We start from the raw sequence: 27,266 nt of genomic DNA on the forward strand, positions 1-27,266 counted from the left end.
GGGGTGGGTGAAGAAAAAAATAAGGTAGAAGTTTTACTCTAGGATGTATAGTAAGTGTAAAAATCACATGAAAATAGAAAGAAAGATGTAAGGGGGAGAAAAAAACCTAAAGTCAATGCCCATCAACAGGAATAGTTTAAAAATGGCTAAAAAGAATACTATGCAGCCATTAAAACTGATGATGTAGTATAATACGACTATTAACATAAAAATACTTACTATATATTTTAAGTTAAAAAAATCAGCTCACAAATGACATGATTTCATTTTTGTACAAAAACCAATATTTTATGTTTTATTATGATGGTTACATAGAAAAAGTAAAAATAAAATACTATCTCTGGAGATAGAGTGATGGCTGGTATTTCTACTTTTTTAAAGGCAATCTCACAAAATGGGCATCAGTGAAGGGTAGCAATTTTGCTTTGTATGGCTGGGTAGGTAACAACCTCAGTTTCCATATTTAAAAAACATGGGACTATTAGGATTAAATGAGGTAATCCACATCAAGTACTCTACACGTTGTCTGGCACGTGGTAAAAGTTCAACGTGCCTTTCAGTTTTAATAAGTGACTTCACATGATGTGACTGAGAACTTACAACCGAGTGGGGTTTTTAGGGAAAAAGGGAGCCAGGATCACAGTCACACACAGCAGAAGTAAAAGGGAACAGGACTTAGCTGGGAGCTCTCGGTACTTCAGTAGGCCCAAACATCTCCCTGTACACATTCAGGCTCACCTCCTTCAGCAAAAATATTTCAAAAATTCATCCACAGTTTCTCTCAGCCTCTGCAGTGACATATCATGCACTGGTTCGAGAGCCTGATTTTCTGTTTACCCTTGCTTCTCTGGAGTAGGCCCCAGCTCATCTTCCAGAACCCACACAACCATCAGCCTGCTGTTTACCTAGAAGTTACCACATGCACTGCAGTTATTGCCTGGGACAGGGGAGCGGGGACAGAGCTGAGATTCATAGGGTAGGAAAAGGAAATATTTCAGGGACAAGGAAAGCTCAAGCCTTGGGCCAGGCTGAGGAGAGTCTTTCAGAAGAGATTACTAAATAATTCCAATGATCTAAGAAGTTTTTCCCTTTGACCAGGAAACTAGGACAAACTAAGGTAGATTCAGTGTTAAAGTCTATCGACAGGAGATTAGGCAAACCAACAGGTGAAATATCCTGGAAGCTTTTATCAAGAACAGGGTACCAGGGCGGCTGGAAAATTACAATTTCATAAAACGCAGACACACAAACGCAAGCCCTGATAAGCAGCGGGGGTGATATTTGAGGAAGTAAATTGGAGAAATGAAGCTGTGAAGTGGGGGAAGCTGACAGACTTCTGGCACACACGCCACGACCACACCAAAGCTTCTGCAGGAGTCGTGTTGTTACACAGGCTTTCGGTTACAGATTTGAAAAAGTCACGTCTCTTTGCCAATAAAGTCGTCTCTTGCAACACGATTAAAACAGATCCTTCGCCATCCACATTCAACTCCATTAAATTGGCTGAAGGATGCTCATGGTGCTGGCTAATTCGTACATGTGAAACTTTCTATAATTGAAAGATGAGAAGAACTCAGTCTCCACAGAGAGCATGAGGTGGAGAGGAAAAGACACCCAGGATTTGTCGTTGTTCAGTATTTTTGAGCACCTTTCCTTTGCCTTGGGTATTCAGTGGCCCATAATACCCAGTACCTCCGGAGCACTCAAAAACACTGTAGCCTCTTCAAGAACTTCTAAATCAAAGAAAGACAGTGTTGGGTGTTGTGGTCAGTGTCGTATGTGGTCCCTGTAGTACAAAGAGGATGCCATTGACTCTTCTTTGGCCAGACTGTGTACTTTGAACTGTTTTCCAAAGGTAATGATGAATTCAGCCATTTACTAGACACACATTTCCTGAAGAAGGCATTGTACAGAGACAGAGAAATGGCAGAGCACCTGTCCTTGTGGAGATTATAATCCAAGAGGTGAGATTCAATATACAAAGAGGTAACTATGCTAGCAGATAATTAGGAACAACAGAGGCATGGAACACTATGGGAGTCACCATCTGCCCAATTCATTCATTTGGCTACCTCTGTAGGAACACTACTAGGATCCCGGGGTGCAAATTGTGACCATCGCATGAAATAATTAACCAGCCCACAAGACTGGCCCATGATTAGTAAAATCTCAAAAGGTTATGCAAGATGTCGCCAGCACTGTAGCGATCTGTGTCATTTGGAAGGAGAGGCAGAAAGACATTACCTTACTCACTCTTGAATAAGTTTGATGCTTCTAACAGCATCCAATCCAACAAGAAGATACTACAGTGACATTTGTTGAACTAAATTGAATTTATCTTTATTTCTTTGATTGTTGAACTAAATGGAATTTATCTTTATTTCTTTGAATCAGATTCATAATAGAATCCCTTAATGCTAGAAGCTTATCTAACATTTTGTTAGATAATGCATTCACCTAACATGACGAAGGGAGAACACAGTAGTACCCTGAGAACCTTCCGAGCCTGGGCGACTGGTAATCAACTCAGCTAGGGTAGAGTGGAGCCGACTCTCCAACCTGCTACTTGTAGACATTTGCTGGAGTGTATAAGAGTCCACGAGGTTAAGGAGATCCCTCTAAGACAGTGCTCCTCAATCAAAGGCAGCTTTTCCCACCAGGGGACATGTGGTGATATCTGAAGTGATATTTGGTCATCACTACCAGGAGAAGGAAGATGTGCTATTGGCATCCAGTGGGTAGGGCCAGAGATGTTAGTAAATATCCTATCATGCCCAGGACAGTCCTCTACCATAAAGAACTATCCTGCTGCTGTTGAGAAATCCTGAGTTGGGGGGAGTGGTATTTGTCAGCTCCCAGTCAAAGGCAGCATTTTTAATGACCTTGACAGTGAGTCCTTTGAATGTTATGGGGTTTGGGCAAAAGAAGGTAAACGTTTCTTTGAAAATTTTTATTTGCAACTCTTTCTAAAAATCCAAACAGGGTTAGGGATATAGCTCAGTGGCAGAGAGGTTGGCTACCATGTGCAAGACCTTGGGTTCAATCCTCAACATCACACACACACACACACACACACACACACACACGATATCTGAATGAAGACCAAAGACCAGTTAAAAATCACTTGAGAAATAAAGAAAAGCACAATAACTGTGGCACGAACAGAAGAATCAAGGTGAAAAGCACTTTTATCCAATAAAATACGTGAGCCGTGAATGCAAGACACATACACCAATTTTAAATTCCCAATTAGCTATGTAAAGAAAGTAAAATGAAGTGGATGAAATTAAACTGAATAACTGATTTTGTTTAACTTTGTATATACAAAATATCATCATTTTGATGGGTAATCAATGTAAAATGTATTAATGAGATAGCTTACATTCTTTTTTTCATACCAAGTCTTCGAAATCTATTGTAGCTGACAGTTACGCACATCTTAATTTGGACTAGCCACATGTGGCTGGCAGCTGCTGTACTGGACAGCACAAAAATCACCAAAAGTTCTCATTAAGAATTCAGCATCAGGCTGAAGTCCCAGCTACTCAGGAGGCTGAGACAGAAAAACTGCTTGAGCCTAGGAGGCCAGCCTGGGAGACATGAGAAATACTGTTTCAAAAAAGAAAAAAGAAAAAAAAAATGAGAAATCAATCATAATTTTGATTTGAAATGTCTGGAATGGACACCAGGAACCCACATTTTGAAACATTTGCCCAGACAATTCTTGTTCAGTTGTTTTATAAACCACATACTGAGAAACAAAGATTTTATTCTAGAGCATTCGCCTCTCAGTTGCTTATAGCCTAACCTGAAACAGCATTAGTTTTAAGAGATAAGAGGGGTCACAGAAGACCATGGAAGCCACAGAAGATGCAGCAGGTAAGGTAGGGTTTTGTTTTCTAAAAAGGGATGATGGATTCCTCCCTTCAGAGAATCTAGAACATGGTTGTCCAAATGCTCTGGGAATAGCAAGTTTTTCTTTCAACACTATGGTTGGATTATTTCTGCATTTATTTTTTAAAAACACACATCAATACACCTATAGGTAATGGGTTCTGTTTTTAAGGAGTTTTACTTCCTCAATCATTGGCAGCATGCTCAGGAGACTCAGTGTACTACAGTGTAGTACTCTCAAATAGGAAGTAACAATCTTATGACTCAGAAAATGCCACAGAACCATACTACACTAACATGATTCCGTTTTCATACCGAGGGTTATATTCTCTGAAGTGATTGTAAGACTGCTACTATAGCTTCACAATAGGTCTTTTGTCTTCTTGTCTTTGATTTCAACTTAATAATATATAAATTCATGGGACTGGGGGTGTATGTATCTCAGTGGTAAAAGCATATGCTTATCAAGAGGCTGAGGCAGGAGGATAGCGAGTTCAAAGCCAGCCTCGGCAACTTAGTGAGGCCCTAAGCACCTCAGCGAGACCCTCTCTCTAAATAAAATATTAAAAAAGGGCTGAGGCTGGGGCTCAGTGGTTAAGTGCTCCTGGGTTCCCCTCCTGGTAGTAAAAAAACAAAACAAAAAAAAGCACACACGCTTAGCATGTACTGAGTCCTGGGTTCAATCCCCAGCACTGCAGGAAAAAAATATAAACATAAATAAAACAAAGATGTATGTATATGTATATAATCTCACAATAAGAGAATTTGCTTCCATAAGTACAAAACTGTCCTGGAGGGCAATAAGAAAGGAGCATCATGCTAAAAATGATAAGCCTAAGCACTTTCTGTTGTCTCACCTGTATCCATCTTCCAGACCACTTTGTTCACATGGAAATGATTTTCGAGAGAAGGTCCATGTACATCGGATTTGTGGGTATGCTTTAAACCTGACAGAAAAGCAAAAGTCTTCATATTGGTCAATTTCATAATCTTCACTTGAATTGGTAGCATTTATAAATCCCTTTTCTGAAAAATAAAGAAGCATTTATAAATTAGATAATGGCATTCATATGAAAATGTATTGAGATGACAAAGTGAATTTTTATTCATCCATCTGATGCAAGAAAGCTCAGAGGTTGACATACTGCAGGTCTGGTTGGAAGCGCCCAGAAATGGAAGTCTTATCCCCAGTTCTAAGCCTGAGCTCATAATCTTTTGGAGTCAAGATTCCTTTAAGAATGGGATGTAAATAATTAACCCTTGCCCAGACAAATACATAAATAAACCTACAAGACTTTACTGACAACTTCAGGAGGTTGAAGGGTCCCCCCACTACCAGCCCAACAAGTATACTCTGAGAACAAAGAATGGAAAACTCTGCTCTTAGCCAGAACAAGTCTCTCAGTGATGGGTCCCACGTAAAAATGATCTCAAGGTTCAAATCATAGAGCAAGCTGGCTAGCAATATTCACACTTCTTCCTTGCAGATCATTTCCTTATTAGTTTGCTAAGAGAATTCCTTTGTTTCTTAGCATTTTCATTTTGGCTAACGTCTGCGTCCTAACCCGAGATTACTTAAGCATGATTATTTTGAAATGCTTCATAGCCCACCCACATTTCCACTCATTCCAGTGCTTATACAGTGTGCAGTCATGGCTCACTGGGCTGGCAGCAGGTTCACAGAACAAGTATTTATTAAGAACCTGTTTGGCACCAGGCTCCAGGGTCACAAAAATAGCAGGGATGTCCGTGTCCTTAGGAAACTTACAGTATAGTGGAGGACAAGGCATACAAACAGATGGTCACACTACAGAGACTGTGGTACTCAAGTGAGCATGATTTAACTGGAAAAGGAAAGGAGTGGGTAGCTTATCTTTGAAAAACTCTTCTAACTCAATTTCTTTCGCAGCTTTTTGATGGTAACATGAGATTGAAATCAGCACTGGTGTTACATACCACACATTCCACACTAAAAGAAACTAAAATGATGAATAAAAGGTTGCATGAGCCACCTGCATTACCTAGGATGGTAACCAGAGCTGACTGACTGGGATGCTCTGAGGAGGAACAAGTGTAATATCCAGTGTCGTTTCTTCCCACTGATGATACAAAAGCAAACAGAATCCGTATCATAGTTCTGTTTCTTGAATAGGTACTCATCTCAAAGTAGCTGCCCTAGGTGTTAATAAAACAGAGTTTGCATTTAATGTTTTCGGCCCGTACTCGTAGCTCATTGTGCCTGCACTTTCAGAATACAAACTTGTCACGTTACCTCCTCGAGGACTTTGTTTCCTAATTCCCAGGTGAGCCCAAATCCGTGGTTCACATGAATGGCTTTGCACCTTATCCATAAGGGTTCTCCCACTTTGAGGAATAATTGGGGCAGTGTGGTCTGAGGAGTTTGATTTAGATCTAGAAAAATGAAAACATCCCAAGTAAGGGGGAAAAAAGGTGATTTTTTTTTCTCATCTCGAAATATATACTTGAACATCCTGAAGGATGAAGGTTTTTTAAAAAAAAATTTTATTTGTTCTTTTTAGTTTATACATGACAGTAGAATGTATTTTGACATATTATACATACATGGAGTATAACTTCCCATTCTAGTGGTTGTACATAATGTGGAGTTACACTGGGCATGTATTCATATAGGAACCCAGGAAAGTTATGTCTACTGTCTTTCCTATACCCATCTCTCCTCCCTTCCCTTCATTCCCCTTTGTGGACAAAGATTTTAATATCTCCAGTGTTACTAACCATATTAATAAAATAATCTTTTAGAGGTTTACTACTCTTTGTTGAGAAATCAGTGCTTACAGAATTCATAACATTACATTTAAAATGATATAAAGGGAGCTGGGGTGTAGCTCAGTGATACTAGTGCACACTTAGCATGCACAAGGCCCTGGATTCAATCCCCAGCACCTAATAAAAAAAGATAAAATTAAATGATATAAAGAAAAGATAGAATCTCCGAAGCTGAATGATTGCTTAGTTACTGTTAGTACCAGAGAGTTTCTAAGGAATAATCACTGAAAATAAAAGTACATGCTAGGGTTGAGGGTGTAACTCAGTGGTAAAGCATTCACCTAGCATGCCCAAGGCCCTGCCTGCTATCCCCAGCACGGGAGGAAAAAAAAGTATATGATATCAGAGTTTTACCTATTGTGAACAGTTTGGTACATTCTCTGCCCAGTTCATTTCTTGCACAACACCTTATATCTGTTCCAAATAATTCATGAAGTACCTTTTCCTCCTTTTTAACAACAGCTGGACTTTCTTCTTGACAGCTGTAATTAGAAAACAAAGGCCCTTTTGACTAAATATGTTTTTAAAGGACTGCTATGGGCTGGGGGTGTAGCCCAGTGGCAGAGCGCTTGACTAGCACGTGTGAGGCACTGGGGTCGATTCTCAGCACCGCACGTAAATAAATAAATAAAATAAAAGTATATTTGTGTCCATTTATAACTAAAAAAAATACTTTTAAAAACAAATAAACAAACAAAAAGACAGATGTGGGGGGCTGGAAAGATAGCTCAGTCAGTAGAGTGCTTGCCTTGTAAGCACAAGGCCCTGGGTTGGATCCCCAGCACCCAAAAAAAAAAAAAAGACAGATGTGCATTCAGGAATACAGTTACAGGTTCTTGAGTTTGTCTTAAAGGGCCAAAGCAGAAAAAAGAAAGAAAAAAAAAAAAAAAGAGAGCAGATCAAAAGGTAAACAAACCAAATTTATTGCTTCAGTCACGGGTTCATAAGGGAACTAGCTGGTTACTCAGGATCTCAACTCATTGGAATAACACTACATAATAAAATAATTAAAATGTTCTTTTCCTCGGCAACTTCTTTTTTGGTTGTCTTTTAAAAACAGGGAAAGGAAGAACTTCCTTCTAGAAGACAAAAAAAAAAAAAAGCCCAGGCACCACAGAGCGAAGCCATCTCAGGAGTCAACAGAGCAACACTGTTTCCCGCCTCAGCAGAAAATGGACTTTAGTTCCCGTACAGCATTTCCCTAATTTAGGCTTTTCCCAAAGCAGAGGATGGTTTTGGAATCTGTGAAGCATCACTCTTCTCTTTATCCCTAGAATCAAGTTACTCTTTTCTTTGTATATCCTTCCTTGAGTTGTTTTCAATTATAAGACAATAATAACTGAGTTCATTGTACAAATGTTGGATAATAGAGAAAAACACAAAGAAAAGAATTTTAAGTTATCCAATCCTGTCACCCTAAGATAACAACTGTTATTATATTGACATGTAGCTTTTCAATTTTTTTTTCTCTATTTATATGTTACGTGTGTGTGTGTGTGTGTGTGTGTGTGTGTGTGTTTCAAGAATCTTTTTTTGTACTTCCAAAATTTGAGATCACATTCATATCATTTGGGAACCTGGCCCCTTTTTTTCTCTCCTTCTATTTTCTCTCCTTTTTCAACAAAAATGGTTCAGTAGACTTTAGTTCAAACCCCATGAATTCTTGCTTACTCAAAGCATAGTTATGACACATATAGAAAAAGAAAACTAAACATTTACTCTGTATTTGTATCTGCCAGAAACTATTCGATGTGCTTCGTGAGCAATCAACTGGCTTAATCCTCATCATGATTCTATGTGATACCCACTACCATCCTCTTTCTTCTGATGAAGCACAGAGCAGTTAAATAACTTGTCCAAGGCTACACAGTTGGCAAGCCAACCTCAGTTCAAAGCCAGGCTATCTGGCTTTAGATTCTTGATCCTTAAACAATTATATTAAACCATAAACAGAATGACCACAAATTAAACATTTAGTCACAAGGAATTTCTTTTAAGAGAATTATACTTTAAAACCAGTATCTCCCCCCGTCACCAGATACTCAGGGAAGTAACAATACTATAACCTAAAAGCACTTTTATTCATGGAGTATGATGGTCTGCAGTTGAGGTGAGCAAACCTCGAAGCCCTCCTTATAAAAACGAAAAACAAAACAAAGACAAAAAAATCCCACCTTCCTCCCTGTGTGGCCGGTAGTATTTGTTCTGTACATTTAAGGAGCCAAAGTTTTCTGTTGAAATGAAGACAAATTAAATTTCTAATATTGTTCGATGTCAATCACATTAGAAAAAGACCCCAAATTAGTGATCACAGCAGTCATCTTTTCACATGTCATACCTTTCACCCTGAGAATCACAGAACACCCATTCCACGACCGGTTCTGGAACACTTTCAGATATGCAGACCAGGGCATCCTGATTTTCCATTTTTCTAAAGTAAGGTCTTCTTAATGTGTAAAGCAGTGTATCTAAAGCATCACAAATGATTAACATATTAATATTTGTTAACATTTCTATTGATATTTTAAAAATCATTGTCTTAGTAGCCCCCTCAAAAAATTCGACATCATTAAGAGAAGTTGCTGGGCATGGTGGTCATGACTGTAATCCCAGAGGCTCAGGAAGCTGAGGCAGGAGGATCACAAGTTCAAAACCAGCCTCAGCAAAAGTGAGGTGCTAAGCAACACAGCAAGACCCTGTTTCTAAATAAAATACAAAATAGGGCTGGAGATGTGGCTCAGTGGTCAAGTGCCCCTGAGTTCAATCCCCCATAACCCCACCCCCAAGAAAAGAAAATTTAATATTTTATACTATAGCAGTATACACTGCCCCACACCCAGGCAATATATTAAATTCAATGATAGCTGCGATGTCAACTTTAACACTAATGCCAATTTCTTTGAGCATTCATAAATCCACAGATACCTACAGTAAGTGGAGTGAAGTTATGTGAAAATGAAAATACTGACATGCATAAAAAAGGGACCCTAGCAGCAATAATACTCAGCTTAAACCCCTTATTTAATGTGCAGCTTAAAACTCAATTTTCTTCCCATAAATATATTATGATGGAGAAATGTAGGAGTATGAGTAGGATGGAGTTAGAATTGAAAAAGACTTTAGAGGCTGTTCACAGTGGACCATCACACCACACACACACACACACACACACACACACACACACACACACACTCCATCCTCCAGTCCCAACCATGCTCCACATATAAACTTTTTCACTCCTGCTTGGACTTTTCCAGGAACTAGAGTTCACTACAGCACAAGGTCGATCATTTTCTTTCTTTCTTTTTTTCTTTTAACCAACTTTTTTACAAATGAAAATGAAAGTTTTCCTATACTTAATTTCTTATAACAAATTTCAATCTAAACTACTGCATACTGTTTGATAAATATGTATATGCATGCATATATGAAGGAATAGGATGTACCTGCTGATATATAGGTATATATATAAATGAAGGAATGCATGAAGTGTAAATATTTTTTCTTATTGCAGGTGTAGCCATTTTATTAGTCTAATATTATCATCATCCCTAAAGTCATATCACCACAAAATAGAGTACACTATTATGTGTTACTTTCTAACTTGTAACATATTATTAACCTTTTGAATACATGACATCCTCTAATCCTGTGTTTCTTTTGTTTATTTGCTTATCTTATTCTGTTAATAATTGTTTACCATGTTTTCATAAACATGTTTAGAGCACTTGCATTGATTTGAAATATTATTTCCAGTTCACTGCCGTTTTAAAAAAAATTGTTCTGATTGGTTATACATGTGTAGAGTGCATTCTGACACACTCTACACAAATGGAGCATGACTCCTCACTCCTCTGGCTGTTCATGGTGCAGAGTCACACGGGTCATGTAATCATACATGTATATAGTGTAATAATGTCTGCTCATTCTACCACCGTCCTTCCCATCCCCACACCCCCTCTCCTCCCCTCGTTTCCCTCTGTACAATCCAAATAAAGGGTAAATTTTTAAGCATAATGATTTTAACAAATCCTCCTGGACCCCTGATCTAATTTAGTAATCTGAATATTAATAAATACCTTTTAACCTAATTTTGTGCTTCTCCCTACCTCTCAACCCTAGGTAACACTTATCCTGAATTTTGTATTTATCATTCTTGCACTTTAAAAAATAGTTTTACCACAGCTATGTGTTCCCAAACAATATATTGATTTGTTTTGTTCTTGAGCTTTAAAATATTGTATCACTCACTATGTTGCTTCTACAATTTTATTTTTTTCATCCAACTTTCTTTCTTTCTTTCTTTCTTTTTTTTGGTACCAGGATCTGAACCCAGGGGCAATTAACCTCTGAGCCACAACCCCAGCCCTTTTTATATTTTATTTTGAGACAGGGTCTCATTAAGTTGCTTAGGGCCTTGCTAAATTGCTGAGGCTGGCTTTGAACTCACAATCCTCCTGCCTCAGCCTCCACCATACCACCATACCCAGCCCAACCTTATTTCTTAAGATTCACCCATAGTTTTGCATGCAGCTATCCTTTGTTCGTTTTTTTGTCTTTTGTTTTTAAAAAACATTCCACTGGTAAGTAAATCATGATCTATTTTTTCATTTTCTTGAAATGAACATTTGTTTCCAGTTTTTAAAATATTCCACGCACTTCTACCAAGGCATGTGTGGAACATTTTCTATAATAATATGCCCAGAAGTGGAAACGCCAGTTTACACAGTATGAGCATGTTCAGCTTTATACATAATGACAATTAGTTTCCCAAAGTGGTTATACTAGTTAAAGCTTATACAGCAGAATATGACAGCTCCTACTGCTCTATATACTTACTAAGACTTCTTAATTTTCAATGATCTAGAGGTATAAAGTGGTATGTCATTGTGGTCTTAATTTAATAATCAATTTAATGTATATTAAAATACTTTGTTGGGGGGCCATTATGCTGAGATGGCTCCAGTGCCCTGGGTTCCTACCAATAATCAAACCAAACCGAGCTCAGAGGAAGCAGCATAATGAACTTAAGCGTAACCAATCAGAAACTGCCAACCAACCTTTAACTAAAGACTTTAACAAGCAAAAACTGCTGACTAAGCTCTAACTAGGGACTTTCCACTTTAACCTATCAAACCTTTTCTTTGTCTTGCTTCTGTGAACGTTTTACAGAAATTTTCCCCTCACAACTCCTTAATGGAACCCACTGTTTGCCATCTGGTGTTGCCCAATTCATGAATCACTGTCTGTTTGAATTCTTAAAATTTTAATATGCCTAAGTTTATCTTTTAACACATGTTTATTCACCATTCTGGTTTCATATTCTATAAATAAAATGACCACTTGTATTTTATATTCATTGTCTACTGGGTTTTGTTTTGCTTTGCTTCTTATTGATTTATAGAAGATCTTTACATATTATGAATATTAATCCTCTGTTAATTGTGAACTGCCAAGTACCTTTTTCCCATGTTGTGGTTTTTACTTTTCATCTCTGTAATTTCTAACATTCGGTCCAATTCTACCCTGTACAGCAATTTTTTTAAAGTCTACCTTTGTTTCCACATGACAGTACTTCAAATACTTAAAATTAAAACTGAGATCAAGAGAGATAAATACCACCCAAGGAATTTTAACTAGTTAGCCCAGGTTTCCTGACTCAAAATCCTAGAATTATTTCCTCTATATTACACTATGATCAATTTCTACTCCTCAAAACATTCCCTTCTCTATGCCAAACATCCCCCATTCCCATGCCACACTTTTAGTAAACACAGAGCTTGTGATTGTCTCTTTCACCTGTTTCTGTTTTTGTTTTGAACCCCACCACCTAGCAGAATGCTAAAAAGAAGTTAGTATTTACTTGATTGATTGTTCCTATATTTTTATACTGTAAATCTGGAGTGAAAGAAGCCCTAAATAAAGTAGGGACACAGCAGATGCCCACTTCGCTTACACAATTATGTGCCCTTGACAAAAACAGAGAGAGAGCAAGAATTTCTTATCCTCTTCCAACCTGGAGCACATAGTGTCCAACGAAGGGGAACAAGGAAGTCAGGAGGTTCAGGAATCAAGACTAAAATCAAAGGCAATTCTTGATTTTGCTCCTCTGTGGCTCTGGTCCTACTAGTATCAGAGTAATTGAAGGGATTTTCAGATCAAATTTTGACTTTGCCTGACTTTTGCCTTGCGGACTGACTTTGGAACCCAACACCCCACCCTGTCCCATGACCCAGTACCAGTGACATGAAATGCTCTCTGCCGTCAGTAGCTCTGACTGCAAGGCCACCCTCTCTCACACAAGGCCCAGTGCAGTGTGGTGTGAAAAGTGTAGACCTGGCTTAAACTGGCCTCTAGCTATGATCATTATCATGTCTCAAGGTGTGGTTATGGTGAGTGCCTGGGGCGATACAGGCAGAACACCTTCAGCAAAGGGTGACTGTGGTCACTTCTGCCCCAGGTGCCCCTGTGGGCTGGGCACACAGGCACCACACGCTGGCTTAGTGTAGAGTCACTGACGAGGAAGAAGGGAGCAGCAAGTTGCACCAACGTGTGGCTAGGGAAGCTAATTTAAAGTGTCATTAACCCAGAGTTTGTGGAGCACTGCCCTGGGCCCTCTGTAGGGGACCTGTTACTACTGCCACTTCTATTAGTCACATAAGGTAAAGCAGTGCGTTTAGTGCGCACAGCATTAAGTCTGTGCAAATGCTAGGTCTGTGCTTAATGGGGACAAAATGAAATGCCAGAAAGCAGATGGAGGTGGGTATGGACATTTGGACTGTTCTATACAGTTTGCACAGTCTGGCATTTGCACAGATCTGCACTGTCCAATACAGTAGCCATTAGCCACACGTAGCTGTTTCAATTCAAATTTTAATTAATTAAAATTAGATACAATTGAAAATGGTTTCACTAGTGACATTTCAAGTGCTCAACAGCCACATGGGGCCAGGGGCTACACTATTGGACAGAACAGAAAGAACATTTTCTTCATATCAGAAAGTACTACTGGATCATGCTAAGACCTTACAATCTTGTGAAATATATACTTTTATCCTCCTTTTACAGATAAGGAAATTCAGGCTCAGAGAGATTCAGTCACCTGCCAAAAGGAGTAGTTTTGGAACTGGAATTAGAACCCAAGACTTCTAATTCCAAGGTCATAATGTTTTCCAATTCTCCCCTGTCATCCATCTGTTTACTGAAAAAAGAAAAAATGGGGACCCTGAATAGACTTATGTCCTAGGTTTTTAAAGAGCATTCACATTCTGAGAGTCCATGGGAACATATCAAAGCTTCTCAGTTCTCAGTAGATTATGTGGAGAGAGGAACTAAATTCAATCAACTCAGCTGCAGATTGAGAGAAGCCTGAATATTATATCTAGAGCCACATGTCATAAACAAATGAGTTCTGTATTGTGTACAAGTATGCATATGTAACAATGAATCCCACTATTATATATAATTATAATGTACCAATAAAAATTTTTTTTTAATTATTAAAGAAGCAAATGGGTTCTAAACTACTTCTTTGGAATACTGGGAATACCTAGTAGTGAGCTGGACTTACTTCTTATACTCACTGTAAACAATATTGTATAATTGGTAGCTTCACTCTGAATAAAAAGTAGGTATTCTCCAGCTTGGGTCTCTGTCATTTTCAAAATGACCATGGAAACAACTCCTCTGTAAAACAGGAAAGAGAACTGGTTACTTTGGGAAAGGTGTAAAACTAAAAACAAAACTTCACACTGAGTAAGAAGGCGAGTCAGTGGCTCCCTGTGACTGTGGCACAGAGGGTTGCTTGGTGGAGAACAGTTTTCGCCTGTGCCTAGCATTCGGCCTGACCACTGTTCATCTGACGGTGACTTCCCACCCCTGAAAGTGAGTGAGCTCCCCTCCAGCCATCCGCTCACGTTTCCTGAGCCCCTTGGAGGGAAAGCTCTCATCCCAAATCGCAGAGCCTTAGGGACACACGTTGCTGTGGTGTCCCTTCCATGACAAAGCACCTTCCATGATCCTGCTTGGCTGGTCACCTGGTCACCAGCTTCATTCAGTTCCTCATTTGCAGAGCTCGATGGCCATACAAATGAGATACCCTGGGGTAAAGAACGTTGTTCTGCTGTGGGCTCTCTCTCTCTGAAAGAATCTGAATAAATCTGACATGAGGCATTCTCCTATGAAGTAGTTATTCTGCCAACATACCACATGGAAGGAGAACGATGTCTAAGTGTTAGTATGTTTAACTTTTCCGATCCTTTATAAAGGTCAATTTGGCCAGGGGTCTTCCCTTCAAAGAGATTCACTTGATGTGGATTTAGCAATACCTTCTCTCTTTAAGTGCTCTCTAGCAGTTTATTGAGTGGTGTAGATTTAAATTCACACTTTCTGATTTTTATTTACTTACTTTTTGTGGTACTTTGAACCCATGGGCACTCTACCATTAAGTTACAACTCCAGTCTTTTTTAATATTGAGACAGGGTCTTGCAAAGTTGCCCAAGTTGCTCTCAAACTTGTCATCCTCCTGACTCAAGACTCCTGAGTCGCTGGGATCATAGGCATGCACCACAGAACCCAGCCAACACTTTCTTTAAATTCTTGCTACTCAAAGTGTGGTCTTTCTCTAACCATGTTAGCATCTGTTGGGATTTGACAAAATCCAGAATTTGTCCCCATTGAGACCTACTGGATCAGAAACTGCATTTTAACAAGATCCTCAGGCAATCCAAAAGCAAGCTGCATTTGAGAAACCCTGTTTTAGGACACTCAGTAGCAATTCAAGAACTGTGCTTGCCCTCATGGTCAGTAAACCAGTAGGACATATATAGATTTGCTTCTGCAGATTGATTTTGTTGATGTGCTATCTTTCTTTGAACAACTTACTCTCATTATCACTTGTGAATTCGTCTTCTTCTTCTTTTTAATTTTTTTTTTTTTTTCAGTGCCAGGGATACAACTGAGGACTTCATGCGTGGTAGGCAAGAGCTTTATCCCTGAGTTACACCCCAGTCTTCATTGTGAACTCCAAGAAGCTTAGGTGTTCTGCCTATGAGCCAGAGTCCAGATATAAATGCCTATAGTTCTCTGCTATGAAAAAGTCACAAAAGGGTTGGGGTTGTAGCTCAGTGGCTTGCCTAGCACTCGTGAGGCACTGGGTTTGAGCCTCAACACCACATAAAAATAAATAAATAAAATTAAGGTATTTGTCCATCTACAACTAAAAATATTTTTTTAAAAAGTCACCAAAAAATGTTTTGGTACTAAGTGAACTAATCCACAGGGCAACTATGACTTTAGGTGACAAGCTGGCTGCCTGTCTTAGAGCAAGAAATAGGAGCTCTACTGAGCGAAGTTACCCTACCTTGCTACTTTGTTTTTTGGTCTCAGTCTGGTAAAAACTGTTGTGGCAGAACATTTCTTTAAGCCGTCCTTTTTTTTTTTCAGCACTGGAGATTGAACCCAGGGCCTTGCATGCTAGGTAAGTGCTCTACCCCTGAGCTACGCTCCCGACCTCTAAGCCAAAATTCTTAATAGAAGAGTGCTTTGGTTTAACCCCAAGATAAAAGTAACTGAAAACAGAAGTGAGTAAATACAGTCTCAAAAGAGGAAAGGAAAATGAATGTGCTCCAAGATTTAGAACTAATGTTAAGACATATACCCACTGTCCTGACAAATGCACAAGAGTTTGTTTGACCTTAAAGGACAAAAATAAATAAATAAAATTAAAAAGTCAATTTACACTAGTCAATCACTGAGATGTTTTCCAACACCTCATCAAGGGGCATGACAGCCCTCTCTGGTCACATGGGTACTGTTTTCTGCATTGTTCCTGGAAAGACAGTGCCTTCTCCACGGCTATGGGGGCACCAGCACATCCCCAAGAAAGGCAGCCTTAGAATCATTAAGTGGGCATTGAAATGTCCTATGCCCCATGCCCCATCCTCCTCCTGAACAGCCGGGGATAGAGATCAGCACAGAATTAGAGGCTTGGACAAGATATTTTCTTCTGGATAATGAGACCAATGTTCCTTCCAGACAGATCAATGTCTTACTAAAACATTTTGTGGCTATCCCATAACATCGAATTCTTCTTATCATATTATGGAACAAAATAGATCAAACGTTCTCTCCTCAAGCATTCCAAGAAAGATGTTTCTTGCTACTTTAACTAGAATGAAATGAAAACTTTCTAACTTTTTATTTTAATATGATAGTCAATTAAAAAAAAGTGACACATTTAAAATCCTAAGTATTCTTTTCACTCTTCGTTTCATATGGGGTCAGTCACTCAGTAATCACTGATCTCCCTGCTCCACCCATCTTTCTCTCTATATATACGTAATACATATATAATTCTTATGTAGAGACTTTTTAAATTAATAGATTTTAATTTTAGAGCAGTTTTCGGTTTTTTTTGCAGGGCAGAGGATTGAACCCAGGACTTGTGCTTGCGAGACAAGCACTCTACCAACTGAGCTATCTCCCCAGCCCAAGCAGTTCAGATGTAAAAAAATAATTAAATAGGAAGTACAGGGAAATCCCATATATGTCCTTCCTGTCACACAGTTTCCTGTATTATTAATACCTCACACAATTGTGGCATATTTGCTATAACTGATAAACCAATATTGATACACTATTATTAACTGAAGTCCATAGTTTACATTGGGATTCACTTTTTCTGTTGTACATCCTATGAGAGTTGACAAACTTAACGTCATGTATCCATATTATAGCTCTATTTTTAGTTTACTATTTTACCAGAGATAAGATAGATATGAATAAAAACCTTTAAACTTTTTTTTTTATGGTAATGGTGCTACAACCCGAGGATGTCTTACCTGTCTTACCACTGAACCAAATCCTTGGTCCTTTTTTCTTTTTCTTTTTTTTTTTGGTATTGGGAATTGAACCCAGAGGTGCTCACATCTCTAGCCACATTGAGCCACATCTCTAGCCCTTTTTATTTTCTATTTTGAGATAGGTCTTGCTAAGTTGCTTAGAGCCTCATTAAATTGCTGAGGCTGGCTTTGAACTTGTGATCCTCCTGCCTCAGCCTCCCAAGTTGTTGGGATTACAGGCATGCATCACTGTGCCCAGCAACATGGACAGAAACTTGAAGAGGAATTCCAAATGAATCATGTTTTATGCAAGAAAATATTGTTCCAAAAATGCCTGTGATTGTGCAACTGGTCTCTCTTACCTGTTCTGTAAATCAAAATGTGGCTGGCAATTCAGAGAGTTGTGTTTAAAGACCCAGAGACAGGAAATATTCCCTGGGGTGTTGACCAGCACTTGCAGCGTGATGGATGCAGACACATCTACCTCCACAGTAGCGGCTTCATACACTGCCCCTGTCCTCTCAGGCCTCCGTGTACACCCCAGGTCTTCTGGGGATTCTGGTACCTACATCACAGAAGGAATAATGTGAATTCACAACAATTTTATGTTTAATGCATCCCCTTCTTAGCAAGAAACCTGTAACAAATACACGTATATTGACATTCTACCTACAACATCCAAGCCTGCTGTGACCCACTGAGAACATACCACTCAGTGACTGAAAATCCTATTACTTATAAGTCTCTCAAGAGAAGATAAATAACTATAGAATGACTTTTTTATTATTTCAATTTTTGAGCTTTATATTATTATTTATTTGTTCTTTTTTAGATATACATGACAGTAGAGTGTATTTTTACATATTATACATACATGGAGTATAACTTATTCTAATTAGGATCCCATTCTTGTGGGTGTACATGATATGGAGTTACATACACTGGTCATGTATTCGTGCATGAACATGGGAAAGTTACGTCTGATTCATTCTACTGTCTTTCCTATTTCTATCCTCCCTCCCTTCCCTTCATTCCCCTTTGTCTAATCCTATGAACTCCTATTCCTCCCCCCAGATTATTGTGTGTTAACATCCACATATTAGAGAGAATATTTGAACTTTGGTTTTTTGGGACTGGGGTATTTCACTTAGCATGATATTTTCCAGTTCTGTCCATTTATTGGCAAATGCCATAATTTCATTCTTCTTTAAGGCTGGGTAATATTCTGTTATGTATATACGCCATATTTTCTTTAGCCATTCATCTGTTGAAGGGCACCTAGGTTGGTTTCAAAGTTTAACTATTGTGAATTGAGCTGCTGTAAACATTAATGTGGCTGTATCATTGTAGAATGCTGATTTTAAGTCCTTTTGGTATATACCAAGGAGTGGGATAACTGGGTTAAATGGTGGTTCCATTCCAAGTTTTCTAATGAATCTCTATACTGCTTTCCATAGTGGCTGTAACACTTTGCAGTCCCAATAGCAATGTATGAGTGTGCCTTTTCCCCCACATCCTTGCCAACATTTATTGTGACTTGTATTCTTGACAATTGCCATTCTGAGTAGAGTGAGACAGAATCTCAGTGTAGTTTTAATGTGCATTTCTCTAATTGCTAGAGATCTTGAGCATTTTTTCACAGATTTGTTGACCATTCATATTTTCTTCTTCTGTGAAGTTAGGTTGAATTTTTGAAGGTTTTTATGGAGTGTTTCAGGTTACATTGGACCCCCCCTACCCAAAATTCATATACTGAATTCCTAGTCCTTAGTACCACAGGATATAACAGGGTTATCTGGAGACAGGGCCTCTACAGAGGTAATCAAATTAAAATGAGTTCATTAGGGTGGGTCTTAATCCAATATGACTGGTGTCTTAGAAGAGATTTGGAGACAGGCACAGATACCAATAATTTATATACCAATAATCTATATACAAATAGAAGAATGCCACATGAGCATGAAGACTTCTATTTACAAGCCAAAAAGAGAGACCTGGAGGAGATTCCATCTCACAGTCCTCATAAAGAACCAATTCTGTTGACAGCTTAATTTTGAACTTCTAACCTATAGAACTCTGAGACAATAAATTCTTATTGTTTAAGTCACCAAATTGGTATAATTTCCTTATATCAGTGCTAGCTAACTAATACACCATAATTATAAAATCCATTTTACATAGCTAAATATTTTTATGATTATCAGTATATAGATAAGAATCTATAGGACAAAGATAAAGTAGTGTGGGTGTTAGAGGGAATTTAAAACCCAGACTTTTCTAGGTGGGTTTCCCCATAGACTGATTGCCACTACCGCCCTGCTTGTCTGCTTTAAATAATCAAGATATATTGTATATACACAATGGTATATTACTCAGTCATAAAGAAGAATAAAATTATGGCATTTGCAGGTAAATGGATGGAACTGAAGAATATCATGCTAAATGAAATAAGCCAATTCCAAAAACCAAAAGCCAAATGTTTTTGCTGATAAGTGGATGCTGATACATAAGGGGTGGGGTGGGGAGAGGGTAAGGGAAGAATGAAGGAACGTTGGATTGTGTAGTGGGAAAGGAGGGGGGGAAGGAAAGATGGTAAAATGATACAAACATCCTTACTCTATGTACATGTATGATTACACGAATGGTGTGACTCTACATTGTGTACAATCAGAGAAATGAAAAGTTGTACTGCATTTGTGTACAATGAATCAAAATGCATTCTGCTATCATGTATAACTAAATAGAACAAACAATTTTAAAAAAGATATATTGAGATAAGGTGTTGTAGCAGGTTCTTCTGCTGGACACCCCATCTCTTAGCTTCTTTGTGTATCAGTACTGTGCACGCATGGACACACACACAATGTTTCCTTGCTTCCTGGAAAAATATTAATTCCAAGAATGAGGCAAGAAAAATACAAGATGAACCTGAGCTATCTTGCAGTGCCAAAAAGTAAGGAAATACTTGAAAAAAGATGAGGATACATTGAAAGGACACAGAAATCAAGTTATAATAGCTCCCTGGAGTCAAAGATAGAACTATTTGAGCAACAAAATAAATAAGGATGGTCATGAAATAAGGACAGAATGAAATAAACATCCAGGAATCCATAGTGATCTAAATAAATAATGAAATCGGTAAATAAAAATTGGGAGAAGGAGCAGCTATTCCTCACAGAGTAAGTCCAATTGATACATATAGAGGAAATGAAGGAAAAAGAATATCACCAACAGGTAAACACCATGGTAATGGATGCTAAATTTAGTAGGTGAAAACTGGAAGATAAACGGGATATTTACATCTCCCCCAAGACACTTATTAACTACTAGGGGGAAAGATAATAACGTCATAGTGGAGAAATCTGGCACGGTTTCTTAATCTAGTGATCACGATCACGTTACTAGTAAGGGACTCACTGATCTCCTACAACACCTGCTATGGTGAACTGGGAAGGACACACATTACTTCTGGGAAATCCTTGTCCCAAATGCATAATTTCAACCTCATTACGAAAAAATACCAAACAGATCTAAATTGGGAGATATTTGGTAAAATAATTGTTCAGTATTTTTCAAAAATGTCAAGATCACGAAAGACAAAGAAAACCGAGGACCTGTCACATACTGAAGGAGACTTAAGAGACATACACCTGTAAGATGCTGGATGGGATCCCGGAAGAGAAAAAGCCATTAGTGAAAAGGCTGGTGAAATTCAAATTAGACATGTAGCTCATAGTACTGTTAATTTTCTGGTTCTGATCACTGAACATTGGGGGAAACTGGATGATGTATATTAAAACTCTCTTCCAATTTTTTTTAAATTGTCAAATGAAAAATTGTATATATACATATGGTGCACAATGTGAAGTTTTGTCATTGGATAGATATTAATTATATATTATTATCTATAAATATATGTACATACAATTTGAAATGATTAAATCAAGCTGATTAACATTCCCACCTCACATCCTGATTATCGTATTTTGTGATGAGAATATTTAAAACACACTTTATTATTTAGTCACCATGCTGTACAATAGCTCTCCAGAACTTATTCCTCCTGTCTAACTGAAACTCTAACCAACACCTCTCCATTCTCCTTCCACTACTATTTCTGTAACTTTTCTGTATATCTCAAATTTTTTCAAAATAAACCGTTGTAAAAAAAATGAGAAATGGGTCCCATTCGAACAGACAAATCCAAGGGCCTCAGAGGAGAGAAGAGCAAAGAGGAATTGCATGATAAAAGCAGAGAGGTGGCAAGGCAGCAGAGGCCAGCAGCACTGGGCTGGCCCTGAGTCCTGCCAGCCAGCGTCTGATGGATGGTTTAGAAGACCAGGCGAGGTCCTCAGTGCCCAGCTGGGCGAAGGTGCATGGTCTCATGAGGCACTGGTATTTAAGAGATTGTGGCATCTAAAACCCTAAATGTTAAAAAAGAAAGAGTGCAACTTTTGTATTAATGGTAAGGGTCAATTCATTGATTTTCTTAGAACAAAGAATTCTAATGAAGACGTGGCATTGCTTAAGAAATCCCTAGTGCAATTGGCTGCTTACTTAAATAAAAGAGTTGAGAGAAGGAGGAGCAATCTCCGGAAAAGTCCAGAGACTCTACATATGTTGTTCTATCACAAAGAGAAACACTATGAGAGGGCTGGGCGCAGTGGCGCACGCCTGTAATCCCAATGACTCAAGAGGCTGAGGCAGGAGGATTGCAAGTTCAAAGCCAGCAACTTAGCAAAACCCTGTCTCCGAATAAAAAATAAAAAGGTCTGGGGATGTGACTCAGTAGTTAAGCACCCCTGGGTTCAATCCCTGGTACTTAGAAAAAGAAAAGAAAACATAAATCCTATTCCAAAACAGACAGACAAACTCACAAACAAACAAAACAAATCTAGACCCCTAGAAGAGTGGGGTATGCAATGCAAATAAAGAAAATGAACTGGCTTGTACAAGGCTTCCTTCCCCAAATACAACGCTGTAATCAAACACATTGGGTTAACTCCAGTGATTTTGGTTCTTCACAAACAGAAAGTCTATCATTAAAATATTCTGGGGATTTTTTTTTTTATTTTTGTTGTTTTGTTTAGGTTTCTCAGAACCATGATGCAATGGCAAGAATTTGTACAGAAGGAATCTGAGGCCAAATGCGGTTTTAATTTCCTGGAGGGAGAGCAGTGTACGTGAACTTATGACCTATTTGGTGAGAAGAGATCATATTAGAGTTGGGATAGACCACCTACCTGCTCTCACTGTTCACAGGAAGAAAAACAGTGCATTTCCTTAGATGCTACGCGGGCTTGTTGTCTCTAGTAAGTCATTACTTAAAAGAATATGTAATAGTTAGTCTAGACCGCCTGCAAGCAGTCATAAAAAGGGGTGCTCAGAACTATCATTCCAAACAGAGACTATAAATGATGGAAATATTCAGGTTTCAAACAATAATTAAGTGGCTTATGAGAATAGTAAAACTATCTTCTAGATTCCAGGATATTCCAGAAATGCAGCTGAAGATGTGATTGCTTATTTATGAGACTTGCATTTACAAGTTTTCATCTACTAAAGAGTGCTTGTTTATTCAAAATATAGGGGGACTAGAGATTTCCAGAAAGATGTCTCAACTGAAAACTGGACTGTGGAAGAAATAAAAACATTTTTTTTTAAAGCCACTGAAACTCTAACACATTTACTTCACATTTAAATGGAAAAACATTCCAAAGGAACTACAATGAGATGAAAATGCACTGTAAAGACCATTTATTTTTTTGCCGCAGTTAAGATTTGTATGGTCATTTGTCCCATGTGGCCTAAAACCTACTGGGTTTTCATATATTCTTGAGTATTGCATAAGAATATAATTTACACTATATGAAAAAATAACACAGGGGTTTGGGACGTGACTTCGTGGTAGAACGCTTGCCTAGCACGCGCTAAGGTCTGGTTCAATCCCCAGCACTGCAAAAAATAAATGAATAAATACAGGATTTATTACCAGGAACAAAGTCTGATGGTCATTAGAATTTTTTTTAAGATGTGTTTTATAAAACACTAAAACATGTACAGCTATTTTTCTATATTGAAAAAAACAGGGGCTGAGATTGTGGTTTAGTGGTGGAGCACTTGCCTAGCATGCATGAGGCACTGGGTTTGATCCTCAGCAGCACATACAAAACTAAATAAAATAGAGCTATTATTTTTAAAAAATCCACTTTAAAAAAAAAACACTGAGGTTTAAAATCTCATAGCAAAGAATATTTGTACTCTGTATCATTTCAGTTTCCTTCACTTCAGAGAGAGAGAGAGGTGGGAGTGACCATGTTGAATGAGTAGAATAAAAAGAGAGGAATAATGAAAAACGAGATTGGAACTCGAAGGAGCCAAAGCCGGATTAGGAAGCAATCTGGATCCCAGCATAAGTAATAAGAAACCACTGGCGGTTTGGGGCCAGGCATTGGAGGGGCACAGCTGGACCTCAGGAAGGCTAGTCTGGCAGCCATATCTGAGATGAACTGCAGAAGGAAGAGGTCACTTAAGATTTGCAACTCTGAGGGAGTTAATGAAGGGGTGAATTAGGAAAGTGGCAGTGAGACCAGAGACTATGAGGTGATTATAGGAGAATGATTAAAAGGAATTAGTTAGTCTTGGTAGCTGACAGAATTTGAAAGCAAGGGAGGGGAAGGAGTCCAAAATGATTCTCAGCTTTTAGGCTTGGGAACTGCACAGGATATAAACAGATACCAATTTATGTAAGAATAAGAGGAAGCCAGGCGCTATGGCTCATGGCTATAATCTCAATGGCTCGGGAGGTTGAGGCTGGAGGATTGCGAGTTCAAAGCCAGCATCAGCAACTTAGCAAGGCCCTAAGCAACTGTGAGACCCTGTCTCTAAATAAAATATAAAAAAAAAAAAAAGGGTTGGGGATGTGACTCAGTAGTTAAGCATCCCTGTGTTCAATCCCTGGTACCATTAAAAGAAGAAGAAGAAGAAGAAGAAGAAGAAGAAGAAGAAGAAGAAGAAGAAGAAGAAGAAGAAGAAGAAGCTTGGAGAAATGGAAACAAAATAAATTAGGTAAGTGAATTTTAATGTATCAGTGAAAAAAAATCTAAATCCAAGTGAAGGTGGGAAATTAAGGGTTCAGACTTGAGTGAGAAGCCTGGATTCTAAGGGTAAAGGGAAATACTCACTGCTTCTTTGTGCTGGGTATCAGTGTCCTTTATGAATGCACACCCAAAGGAGAACATGGATCTTCATACACACACACACACACACACACACACACACACACACACACAGTGCTCAGTGCTGGGGATTGAACCCAGAGCCTTTTGTGTACCAAGCATGTCCACTGAGCTATGCCCCCAGCTAGAACACAGTTCTGGGATGAAATGGAGTACAAAGTAACTAGGAGTATAGACACTGCAGCTGCACCAGATGTGAGTGTCTAACACCCTGAAATACATCAGAAGGAAAGTCCATTTAGCCAACAGCTTACAAAATATGGTCTCCAGAGAAAAACGGTTGAAGCTATAATTTCAATATTACTTTACCGTGGGATACGATGGTGACTTCTCAACTGATGAATCATTGTTCTTATGAGTGATTAAAACACATTTAATCACAGGCAGATCTTGATTGGTAATAGTCTCAAATATCATTAGGGAGAAAACAGCTGTAAAACAAAATAAAAGCAAGCATGTTGATACATGCACACCTTAAAAGAAAATACAAGTATTTTATCTTAGCACAAAGTGATACATCGTAACCAGGGGAAACCGGCCAACATAAAAGTATTTAGGAAATATAATTTTGTAAAATCAAGTCCACTTTAAATCAGAGTGGAACTATGTAAAGCAGGGTGGTTCAACACAATCATCTGCAGTGATGGCAATGTTTCATACCCATGTTGTCTGATACAGCAGTCATTAGCCACACTTGGCTCTTGAAATGAGGTTAGCATAATTGAGAAACTGGTTATTTATATACAGGCTGTTCTTTTTTTTTTTTTTTTCTTTCTTTCTTTCCTTTTTTTTGGGGGGATGGGTACTGGGGATTAAGCCCAGAGACACTTTACAACTGAGCTACATCCAAAGTCCTTTTTATTTTTTACACTGAGACAGGGTCTCACTAAATTGCTGAGGTCAGCCTTGAACTTGCAATCTCCCTGCCTCAGCCTCCCTAGTAGCTGGGATTACAGGTGTACACCACTGTACCCAGTCTGTTCTTTTTTTTCCTTATGGATACTCATAGAATCTTTTCTTTATAACCAGTGTACTGAAATTTTCAAAATATTCTGCCTTTTTGAAAGTCTATTTTCATCTGCTGTGCTGAGGACTCAATGGTCCTTTTCAATCTAGAAACTCAGAGCCCTCTCTTGAGTTTTTTTGAATTAGGTCTTTAGTTCCTTCTCTCCCCTTCACTTTCTGTTCTCCTTTTACTGTATCTGGATGTTTTTCCCAAAAACCCAGCAATTCTTGACAGTCTGCTCACACACAAGAATGAAGCACTAAGTGTCTATGGCAAGCTCTATGCGCAGGGTGTGGTCTGTTGCCTGATCTTCTCTGGAGGCTGATATTTGGGCCTTTTCTCACAGGCTGCTCAGATTTCCCAGAGAAGACTTCTTTTTCTTGCCTACTGCCCATGTGCTGGGAACTGATGCTGGCAATTTACACCCTGGGGGCCAGCAGTGGAGAGCAGGTTGCTTTCAAGCTATCAATTTTTTTTTCCTGCGGTACTGGGTTGAACCCAGAGCCGCCGCATGTTAGACAAGGGCTCTACCATCAAGTTACATCCCCAGTCCAAAGTTCTCAAATGTTATTTTCTTCTTCTCTATTTCCATATCTTTATATGTTTATATCTTTGTTTTGGATATTTTTAGAACTTCATTGTGGAATAATTGACAAAAATTACAAATATTTCAGCATACATTGTGACAGTTTTACAAGTGCACACATTGTAAAGTGAATACCACAATCGAGCTAACTAACTTATCCAGCAACTCACAAACTTATCATCTTTTTGTGGTGAGAAAATCTGAGATCTACCGTCTTTGCAAATATATGTTATATCTTTAAAAACATTTTTTGCTGTCATTCGAATGGCTTATTGGGTAGAGGCAATAGGTAAACATGGTAACCATCTTTCTTCCTTGTAATCTGAGACAATCTCAGAGAATTTAAGAAGCTCTCCTGCCTATTCTTTAGTGTTCCTTTCTCTCTCTACTCTTTTTGTTAAATATATATTTTTTAGTTGTCAATGGATCTTTTATTTTATTTGTTTATACGTGGTGCTGAGTATCAAACCCAGGGTCTCACACATGCCAGGCAAGCACTCAACCACTGAGTCACAATTTCAGCCTCTCTCTACTCTTTAAAAAGAATTTTTTTTAGTTGTAGATGGACACAATACCCTTATTTTATTTATCTATTTTCATGTGGTGCTGAGAATTGAACCCAGTACCTCACACGAACTAAGCAAGTGCTCTACCACTGAGCCACAACTCCTACCCTCTCTACTTCCTCTTAAAAAACATAATTTTGTTAGAATAATTAACATGATAAATTATACACACTAAATACACAATTTGATAAGCATGTGTATATAAAGCCATTACCACATTCAAGATAGTTTCACCCCCAAAAGTTCGCCCAGGACTCTGTGTAACCCTACCCTCCTACCAGCTCAACCCCCCAAGCCCAAGTCACCTCTAATTTGTTTTCAGTTAC

At 38.5% G+C, this 27,266-nt stretch overlaps 1 protein-coding gene and 1 pseudogene across 3 annotated transcripts in view; one reads left to right on the forward strand and one right to left on the reverse strand.

Moving 5' to 3' along the window:
- Positions 1-27,266, reverse strand: part of Flt3 (fms related receptor tyrosine kinase 3) — an 80,184-nt gene that overhangs the window by 37,801 nt on the left and 15,117 nt on the right. For 2 of the 3 annotated variants that reach the window (XR_007108766.1, XM_047553271.1), the window contains exons 2-9: positions 25,092-25,213; positions 17,907-18,109; positions 14,273-14,388; positions 9,041-9,170; positions 7,057-7,184; positions 6,167-6,306; positions 5,916-6,069; positions 4,752-4,920 (exon numbers count right to left, since the gene is read on the reverse strand). Coding sequence is in view for 2 of the 3 variants with exons in the window: in XM_047553271.1 (XP_047409227.1) it covers positions 4,752-4,920; positions 5,916-6,069; positions 6,167-6,306; positions 7,057-7,184; positions 9,041-9,170; positions 14,273-14,388; positions 17,907-18,109; positions 25,092-25,213 (1,162 nt within the window). In the remaining variant the exon portion in view is untranslated. Of the gene's footprint in view, positions 1-4,751; positions 4,921-5,915; positions 6,070-6,166; positions 6,307-7,056; positions 7,185-9,040; positions 9,171-14,272; positions 14,389-17,906; positions 18,110-25,091; positions 25,214-27,266 lie in introns of those variants that run through there. The other variant, XM_047553272.1, reaches the window with a different exon arrangement.
- On the forward strand, positions 20,752-22,993 carry LOC124984774 (KATNB1-like protein 1; annotated as a pseudogene).

This window comes from Sciurus carolinensis, chromosome 5, assembly GCF_902686445.1.
Source record: "Sciurus carolinensis chromosome 5, mSciCar1.2, whole genome shotgun sequence".
NCBI classification, from domain to species: Eukaryota; Metazoa; Chordata; class Mammalia; order Rodentia; family Sciuridae; genus Sciurus; species Sciurus carolinensis.